The sequence below is a fragment of the Cebidichthys violaceus genome, unplaced genomic scaffold (assembly GCF_023349555.1).
Source record: "Cebidichthys violaceus isolate CVI_PGR_0920_01 unplaced genomic scaffold, fCebVio1.0.p SCAF_3, whole genome shotgun sequence".
NCBI classification, from domain to species: Eukaryota; Metazoa; Chordata; class Actinopteri; order Perciformes; family Stichaeidae; genus Cebidichthys; species Cebidichthys violaceus.
In genome coordinates, this window is record NW_027176483.1 from 454,268 (window position 1) to 464,588 (window position 10,321).

General features: G+C 39.5%; 1 protein-coding gene across 2 annotated transcripts in view; it reads right to left on the reverse strand.

Moving 5' to 3' along the window:
• Positions 1–8,000, reverse strand: part of dgkzb (diacylglycerol kinase, zeta b) — a 41,717-nt gene extending 33,717 nt beyond the window's left edge. Inside the window, exon 1 of one of the 2 annotated variants that reach the window (XM_068722927.1) lies at positions 6,900–8,000. In XM_068722927.1, the coding sequence (XP_068579028.1) occupies positions 6,900–7,063 (164 nt within the window). In that variant the 5' untranslated portion in view covers positions 7,064–8,000. The remainder of the gene's footprint in view (positions 1–6,899) is intronic. The other variant, XM_068722928.1, reaches the window with a different exon arrangement.
• Positions 8,001–10,321: the final 2,321 nt, after the last annotated feature.

A 10,321-nucleotide genomic window follows, 5' to 3' on the forward strand; every position in this document is an offset into this window, starting at 1 on the left:
AGACTACAAAGAGACATAAAATGACAGTAAAGAGACGTAAAACAACTACAAAGAGACTCAAAAAGACTACAAAGAGACACAGAACAACTACAAAGAGACAGAACAACTACAAAGAGACACAGAACAACTACAAAGAGACACAAAACAACTACAAAGAGACTCAAAATAACTACAAAGAGACATAAAATGACAGTAAAGAGACGTAAAACAACTACAAAGAGACTCAAAAAGACTACAAAGAGACACAGAACAACTACAAAGAGACAGAAGAACTACAAAGAGACACAGAACAACTACAAAGAGACACAGAACAACTACAAAGAGACTCAAAACAACTACAAAGAGACACAGAACAACTACAAAGAGACTCAAAATAACTACAAAGAGACATAAAATGACAGTAAAGAGACGTAAAACAACTACAAAGAGACTCAAAAAGACTACAAAGAGACACAGAACAACTACAAAGAGACAGAACAACTACAAAGAGACTCAAAAAGACTACAAAGACACGCAAAACAACTACAAAGAAACTTAAAGCAACTACAAAGAGACGTTCAGGTGAAGCTTGACGTCCGTAGATAAAGATAAAGGATCTGGATTAACCTGGTCCTTTCACAGAGAGGAAAACTGATCCAGGACCAGGTGAGATATCAGCTTTCAGAGAATAAACTAATTAGGTTCAGTCAGTGGAGACGAATGTGATCAACACATCAGGACAGATTCTCTGCTGACAATAATACTACTAATAAATACTTATAAATACTGCTTCATGAGCTCATACTCACATTAACGAGTCATTTCAAATGAAACATTAGTTTGGTTCTTTTCTTTAGCTGCTAAATGTCTGAAGAGTTTGGTGTTGCTGCTCTCTGCTGGTGGGTGACGGTACTTCATCTGTGGTTTGGTTTCTGACCCCACAGAAGATTTAAATCATTAATCAGCATGAATCCTCATTGATAGTCATAAATCCTTATTAATCCTCATGAATCCTCATGCATACTCATGAAGACTCATTAATCATCATTAATACTCATGAATCATCATTAATCCTCATTAATCCTCATTCATACTCATTCATTATCATTAATTATCGTTAATTATCGTTAATTATCGTTAGGCAACATCTGTGTTCTGGATATTTGACCTGTGACCTGAACTCTTTCCTTCCTTCCTGACCGCCCACCTTTTACTCCTCCATCACACCTCCTCCTCCTCGTCTTCTTCTTTCCTGCTGCTGTTGCTTTTTACTTCACAACTCTTTTCAGCTGCTCCTCCTGCTCCTCAAAAACAGGAGAAGCTCTTTGTTATTATTCCTCCTCTGGTCTCTCAGTTTTCCTTCTTTTTGTCAACACCAGATCTCCTGCTCCTCCTCTGTTTCATCATGTCCTCACCCTGCACCTCCTCATGGTCCTCCTCCTGCCGAGCTCCTAATCGTTTTACCCCGACTCCTTTTCTTTTCCTTCCTCCTGTCCATCATCCTCCTACTCTTATGACCTTCCTCCTCCTCCTGCTCTTCCTCATCTTCCTCCTCCTCCTCTTCGTCCTCCCTATGACCTCCCACACTCTTTTTACTACTCATGTCTCAACTCGTCCTCCTTATAGACCTTGTACTCCTCCAGCTCTTCATCTTCTTCCTCCTCCTCCTCCTCTTCCCTGAGAGCCAGAGTCCCTCCTGGACCAGACTATTTATAGAAACAGGGCAAGTGAGTGACAAAGATAGCTCAGGAAATGGGTCTGTGTAATCTCTGGTTACACACACACACACACACACATACAAAGTACCAAAATACTACTTTAAAGGGCCAGTTCACTCAAATGCTAGTGGTATTAGCATGCTAACACCAGCTGTTTATGGGTAAACCAGCTGAGGCAATTAGCTCCACCCCCTCGTGTCACTTCCTATCTCTAAAAACAAGACGTCTGATCACAATCCATCCAACCGGTGTTGAGATGTTTAGGGATAGAGACGTCTACAATAAAAACTGAATTCTTCTAATGACGTTTCTATTGCTGCAGCCAAACTGAAGTCCACTAAAGAGCACCAACAACACAGTGACTGATCACAGGGTGGAGGATCTATTGTCTGTACATTCAGGTGAGCAGGTGGATGAACCCTTTGATCTCAGGCAGCTCTGATACGATGCGTCACTCAGGATTCTGTCTGTGAGCAGATCCACGTCATGAGACTCATCATGATGGAGAACATCAGCCACAACACACGGAGAACATCCACCCTGAAGATCACAGCAACTACACAACCTCCTGAGACTCAACATGGACATCACACAAAGTAAACTTTGACCAAGATCAGGATCAGAGTACAACAACAATACACGAGAAATAATTAATCAGACGACGTCTAACGTTACAAACTGGATCCTGATCAACTCATTCAGTGGACACAGAAAGTCTCAGAGGACCTGAGCAGGTAGTGAACAGAGTACCTGAACAAGTAGAGAACAGAGTACCTGAGCGTAGAGAACAGAGTACATGAGCAGGTAGTGAACAGAGTACCTGAACAGGTAGAGTACAGAGTACCTGAGCGTAGAGAACAGAGTACATGAGCAGGTAGTGAACAGAGTACCTGAACAGGTAGAGAACAGAGTACCTGAACAGGTAGTGAACAGAGTACCTGAACAGGTAGTGAACAGAGTACCTGAACAGGTAGAGAACAGAGTACCTGAGTGTAGAGAACAGAGTACTTGAGCGTAGAGAACAGAGTACCTGAACAGGTAGTGAACAGAGTACCTGAACAGGTAGAGAACAGAGTACCTGAGCGTAGAGAACAGAGTACATGAGCAGGTAGTGAACAGAGTACCTGAACAGGTAATGAACAGAGTACCTGAACAGGTAGTGAACAGAGTACCTGAACAGGTAGTGAACAGAGTACCTGAACAGGTAGAGAAAAGAGTACCTGAACAGGTAGTGAACAGAGTACCTGAACAGGTAGAGAACAGAGTACCTGAACAGGTAGTGAACAGAGTACCTGAACAGGTAGTGAACAGAGTATGTGTCTGCTGATCTAATGAGAGATCTGTTTGCAGTCTGAGACACTCCACTCAGTCAGTGATGTCATCTGATCACCTGTCAAAGGTGGAAGAACTGCTGTGACATCACTGATGGGGGCGTGGCCTGTCTCAGACTGAAGGAGCCTCAGTGAAACAAAAGAAGACCAGGGAGTCCATTACACACTGCAACATATGATCCAGTGTGTGTGTGTGTGTGTGTGTGTGTGTGTGTGTGTGTGTGTGTGTGTGTGTGTGTGTGTGATCAAAAGGTTAATAATAACTTCTAACAAACAGAGTTCACCAGATGTTTCTTCAGACCAGATGTTAGCTGGTCAGTTCCAGCTGCACATCCTTTACTTCAGGCGATGGTCATTAAATGCCATCGGGGTTTTAAGGGGTAAAGAGTTCAACACTTTTTAGTTATTGTAGAGAAAATAAAGCAAAAGAAGAGAAACTTTTCTAAAAGTCTAAAAACATGCTTTTTATGAATGAGGTGCTGATAGTTATACAGAATATACAGAATCCTCGCTCATATCTAATGAGGAAGATTCATACGATTTAAACAAAAGACCATTTTAGAGACTTGTTGAGTGTTTTAACATTTAATATGTAAACACTGGGAACCAAGACTGGGAACCAAGACTGGGAACCAAGACTGGGAACCAAGACTGGGAACCAAGACTGGGAACGAGCAGAAACAACTGGGATAAATATTTAAAGTGTCTGATCGAGTTCATCATTAAAGGATTCACACCTGCTGCAACATTTAAGGGAAGTTAAATGTTTGTGATAAACTAAAGAATTAAGTGTTCCTGTATGTGTTAAATGTTTGTGACAAACTAAAGGATGAAGTGTTCTTGTATGTGTTAAATGTTTGTGATAAACTGAAGGATGAAGTGTTCCTGTATATGTTAAATGTTTGTGACAAACTAAAGAATGAAGTGTTCCTGTATATGTTAAATGTTTGTGATAAACTGAAGGATGAAGTGTTCTTGTATGTGTTAAATGTTTGTGACAAACTAAAGAATGAAGTGTTCCTGTATATGTTAAATGTTTGTGATAAACTGAAGGATGAAGTGTTCCTGTATATGTTAAATGTTTGTGACAAACTAAAGAATGAAGTGTTCCTGTATATGTTAAATGTTTGTGACAAACTAAAGAATGAAGTGTTCCTGTATATGTTAAATGTTTGTGATAAACTGAAGGATGAAGTGTTCTTGTATGTGTTAAATGTTTGTGATAAACTAAAGAATGAAGTGTTCTTGTATGTGTTAAATGTTTGTGATAAACTGAAGGATGAAGTGTTCCTGTATATGTTAAATGTTTGTGATAAACTGAAGGATGAAGTGTTCTTGTATGTGTTAAATGTTTGTGATAAACTAAAGGATGAAGTGTTCTTGTATGTGTTAAATGTTTGTGATAAACTGAAGGATGAAGTGTTCCTGTATATGTTAATGTTTGAGACAAACTAAAGAATGAAGTGTTCCTGTATATGTTAAATGTTTGTGATAAACTGAAGGATGAAGTGTTCTTGTATGTGTTAAATGTTTGTGATAAACTGAAGGATGAAGTGTAAGTCCTTCTCCTCTTCCTCCTCCTCCTCCTCCTCCTCCTCCTGTCCTTCAGATTGACTCTTCTCCTCCTGAGTGACGTTTTCCCATCAGGCTCTCAGAGTGTCTTTAATGAGTTGCTCTTCATCACCAGCTGATATAATTAGAGTTGATGAGACTTTAATCTGCACTCGTCACCTTTTGATTCTCAGCGGAGCAGCTTTAATAAAGATCTGTGTATTCAGATCCTTTACTGAAGTAAAAGTACCACTAACAGTGTATAAGTACTTCATTCAACTAACAGACATCATGAAACTTCACCAGATCATTACTGAAATGTTATGTTTAAATATGCAAATGAGGCATTAACACATTCAATATGTGCTCATTTTCATACATTTCTTAAACATAAATATGAATATTGGACAAAACAGGTTCAGAATTCTTGTTTCATTATATTGACATATTAGAGTCAAAGGTTTTTACAGAGTTATATATATATATATATATATATATATATAAATGCATTTCCTCCATGTTTTTATGAATATAATGTTGTATAAAGTCTCTGAATGAAGCTGTAACGTTTCGTGTATACAGCTTCTGAAAGTTTATCATCAGAGTCTGAGGAATAGAAAGTACAAGTACTCAAGTTAAGTACAAGTATCTCAAATTAAGTACAAGTATCTGTACTTGAGTAAATGTACTTAGTTACTTAAGATGTACCTTACTAGTACAAGTACAAGTAGTTCAGATTGTACCTCAGCACAGAACTGCAGTAAATGTACACACACACACACAAACACACACACACACACACACACACACACACACACACACACACACACACACACACACACACACACACACACGTTGTTAAACTTGTAGTAAAACTACTTCATTAATCTGCTCGTGAGAATATTTCTCCATTAAACTATTGAACGTAACAAAAGCTCAAATAAATTAAATGTAATAAAAAGAAGAAGATTTTCTGTCGATCAAACAAACAGAATAATAACAATAATCAACAGATTGACTGACAACGTCTTCACGCTGACGTTGTAAAGTTTCCTTTGAAATCATTATTATTATTATCATTATTATCATCATCATCATCATCATCATCATTATTATTATCATTATTATTATCATTATTATCATCATTATTATTATTATTATTATTATCATCATTATTATTATTATTATTATCATCATTATCATTATTAGTATTATTATTTCATTTTTCACAAAGAAAACATTTAATTTGTGCATTATTAAAAACAATAACAACACAAAGACGGTTCCTCAGCTTTAGAGTATTTAAACCTGTCAGTTACTAAAGTATACGACTGATATTAATATTATTTAATCTACTGATGAAGATGATGAAGACTCCAGATTCAATCCACTACAAGTGTTGAGAGGAGTTCTGAAGAACGTCAGAACAAAGTGACGTGTAACAAACAGAACCCTTTAGAACGACAGAACGTCAGAACAAATTGACGTGTAACAAACAGAACCCTTTAGAACGTCAGAACATCAGAACAAAGTGACGTGTAACAAACAGAACCCTTTAGAACGTCAGAACAAAGTGACGTGTAACAAACAGAACTCTTTAGAACGTCAGCACAAAGTGACGTGTAACAAACAGAACCCTTTAGAACGTCAGAACATCAGAAAAAAGTGACGTGTAACAAACAGAACCCTTTAGAACGTCAGAAAAAAGTGACGTGTAACAAACAGAACCCTTTAGAACGTCAGAACAAAGTGACGTGTAACAAACAGAACTCTTTAGAACGTCAGAACAAAGTGACGTGTAACAAACAGAACTCTTTAGAACATCAGAAAAAAGTGACGTGTAACAAACAGAACCCTTTAGAACGTCAGAACATCAGAAAAAAGTGACGTGTAACAAACAGAACCCTTTAGAACGTCAGAACAAAGTGACATGTAACAAACAGAACTCTTTAGAACGTCAGAACATCAGAAAAAAGTGACGTGTAACAAACAGAACCCTTTAGAACGTCAGAACAAAGTGACGTGTAACAAACAGAACTCTTTAGAACGTCAGAACATCTACAACGTTTCTTTCTTCTTCACTCTCTGACGTCTCGTCTGTAAAGACACAAAACTACCAAACAGGAAATAGACTTCAGAAACACCACAGAAGAAGAGTTTCTTCTTCTTCACTACCAGAACAATAGCAGATGTGACAGCGAACACGTCCTGTTTGTGAAGAAGAGGCTCAGAGACACAACGCATCACTTCCTGTGCCGAGGAAGAGCAGTTGCATGAACAGCTGAGGAAGACGAAGACGGCGTGAAGGAGACACACTCACCTCCTGCAGAAGATCCTCAGGCCGGTGAAGGTCCTGCTGGGGGCCGGGGGGGGCAGCTCAGTGTGAGGGGACGAAGAGGAGGAAGAGGAAGAGGAGGGAGGCTCCTCTCCTCCTCCATCCTGCGGCGAGGAGGTCGGCTGCTCCTCCTCAGGCTGCTGGTCCATGGCTTCCTTTCCTTTCCTAGCTCCTCACAGCCGGTCTGAGGTCTGAGAGCCGTCAGCCATCGTGACAACTTCTCAGGAAGTGGAGCTTCAGCTTCACACCAGGAAGCAGCAGCACAACAAACTGTTACAGGAGGAGGAGGTGAGGAGGGCTGCTTTTTCTCTAAACTGGCTTCCTTCCTTTGCTTCCTTCCTTCCTTCTCTTAATGCTCCCAGCCAGAGGAAGCCTCTCTCCTCCTCATGCTCTCTGAACAGACCTCCTCTTTCTCCTCACGCTCAGCAGCAGATCCAGGAAGTCTGAACACTGACAGAAACAACAACAAAGAAGAAGAAGAAGTCTGTAGCAGCAGCTGCACTCTTCCTCTTCTACTTCCTCTCCTTCTTCCTCTCCTTCCTCACTTCATGGCTCTCTTCTGTCTCCTCGATGCAGAGTCTCTCTCACTCTGTTCTTTCTACTTTTTATCTGAGCTCTGAGGCTCTCCCTCTCTTTTTCCTCTTATGCCCCGCCCACCTCCAGCTCCAGCCGCTCTGATTGGCTGAGAGAGTGAGGTGAGTGCTGGGCCACCTGCTGGAGCTTGTGAGGCTGTACAGCTGCTAAAAGAAGAGGAGGAAGTGAACTCCTCCTCTCCTCTCAGAGCAGCAAACACTGCCTTTTCTTCTCTTTTTCTGCTTCTACTTCTTCTTCTTCTTCTGCTTCTTCTTCTGCTTCTTCTTCTGCTTCTTCTTCTTCTGCTTCTTCTTCTTCTTCTTCTTCTACTGCTTCTTCTTCTACTTCGTCTTCTTCTTCTTCTACTTCTTCTTCTGCTTCTTCTTCTTCTTCTACTTCTTCTTCTTCTTCTTCTGCTTCTTCTTCTTCTTCTACTCTAACGTGCTGATGAATGACAGCATGTTATCTTCTCACTCTGCAGCCTCTCACTTGATCACATTTCTGAAGCTCTACTCTGCAATGTGCTCTCCTCCCACACAGGTTTTACATAAAGATGGTGAACCAGCCCACATTGAGAGTGTGTGTGTGTGTGTGTGTGTGTGTGTGTGTGTGTGTGTGTGTGTGTGTGTGTGTGTGTGTGTGTGTGTGTGGCGGCTCTTCCTCCCCTGAGGTTCTCTGCTCTGGGGTGGAACTGGACGATGAGGGTTCTGGTTATTTTTGACAGCCAATTAAAAGGTGCAGGACCTGAGATCTTAAAAGGATCCACCAGATGAATGACATCATGCTCTGGTTCCTTGAACACGTTTGTAACAGTGCGTCAAACATCACAACACGCTAAACCATGAAACACTCGATGTTCTGAGAGTTCAACGAATACATCTACGCTCTTATTGTGAAACTATTTGGGTTCTTGTCGTCTTTTTATTTTCTTTCTCTTTAGTTTTTTTATTTCTTGATTCTGTTCTGTGGAAGTTATTCATCTACTCTACTTAAATCTTTTTAGTTGAGTTGTGTGAGTCGAGTACTTTTACTTTAGATACTTTAAGTACATTTCACTGATGAATCGTTGTACTCTGGGTACTTCTACTTCTACTGAACCTCCCTGGGTGAGGATGGTGAGGATGGTGAGAATGATGAAGGTGATGATGATGCTCACCTGCAGCTGATAGCTGAGCTATTATCTAACACTGCGGAGGCTCAGACCTGGTTTCTCTCCGGAGAACTCGTTCAAAGCTTTAAAGCAGCAGAGACCTGGAGTCTGCACCAGTGACTAACATCAGAGCCATCACAGGGTCTTTTACTTTGAAACATCGTCTACTGTCATTGGTTCATTTTGGTACTTTCACAATAAAGGCGACTCAGAAATACTCAGTCTAGTATTCTCAATATGTTTATGAATGAATACAGAACGGAATATAAGAATCTTAGTACAGTTAATACACCAAAAATTACTTTGGACACAAAAAATGTATACGAGGTTATAAGGAGCATCTTTTTAAATCATTTTAAGACAATTTATGGATGATTTGAGTTATGAATCTGAGGAGATGGAACGTGAACAGTCGACGGCCATCTTTGTTTCTTCAGTAACGAGTCAAACTGGTCTAAACCTGAGCAGGTAGAGAACAGAGTACCTGAACAGGTAATGAACAGAGTACCTGAGCAGGTAGAGAACAGAGTACCTGAACAGGTAGAGAACAGAGTACCTGAACAGGTAGAGAACAGAGTACCTGAGCAGGTAGAGAACAGAGTACCTGAGCAGGTAGAGAACAGAGTACCTGAACAGGTAGAGAACAGAGTACCTGAGCAGGTATAGAACAGAGTATATACAGAGTACGTATATATATTTTTGAAGTGTTGTTATTGGGCGTACTGTTGTTTATTGAAATGTTATACAGTTTGATACGGAGACTCTTGGTCTGTTGTTGGTGAACTCTTTGGTCCTCAGGTTGGAACAACGTGAAGGGTTAGCTGTGGATGAATAAATCAATAAATCATGAATATGACATAAAACATGTCCTCCAGGACGCAGCTGGCCTCGTTCTACATAATCACATCAGCCTGCTCTCTGCTGCTGTAATGATTGGCCCGGAGGTTCCTGTAATCTCATTACTTCTCCCAGTACCACAGGGCCATAATGCACTGCTGTTAGATCTTCAGTCAGTATGTTACAGATACTGATCTGCACACACACACACACACACACACACACACACACACACACACACACACACACACACACACACACACACACACACACATCAATGAACATGTTGTTATTCCCCTTCTGACTGAAGACCAGTTCTCCACCAGTTATTCCTACAGGAAGACAATATCATTATTATTATTAGAATTATTACCAAAAATATTATTATTATTAAAATATTTTTTTACCATTATCATTATTATTATTATTAATATTGTTGGTGGAAGAAGTAATCCGGTATCATAGAGTAAAAATACTAAAAAGTTTTGGCATCAATAATTAATATTTAAAGAACCAAAAGTCAAAGTACTCGTGTTTAATTTCATGTGTAGTGAAGCTCACAGATGTATATACCACTAATAATACATCATAATTATGTTTTATTAAGAGAACTGAAGTTACTAATTAAATGTAGCGCAGGAAATAATACTCTGTAAAGTACCTCAAACAGTACTCAAAAACCTCAATGAGATGAAACTATAAATACTAATAAGAACATTGTCAACTAATAAATACAGTTTATTTTGAACTCCTCTCTGGTTGAAGTGTAAAATTAATAAATAATAAACTTTATTTATACAGCACCTTTCAAAACCAACATAGAGATTTACAATAAAACTGACATAAC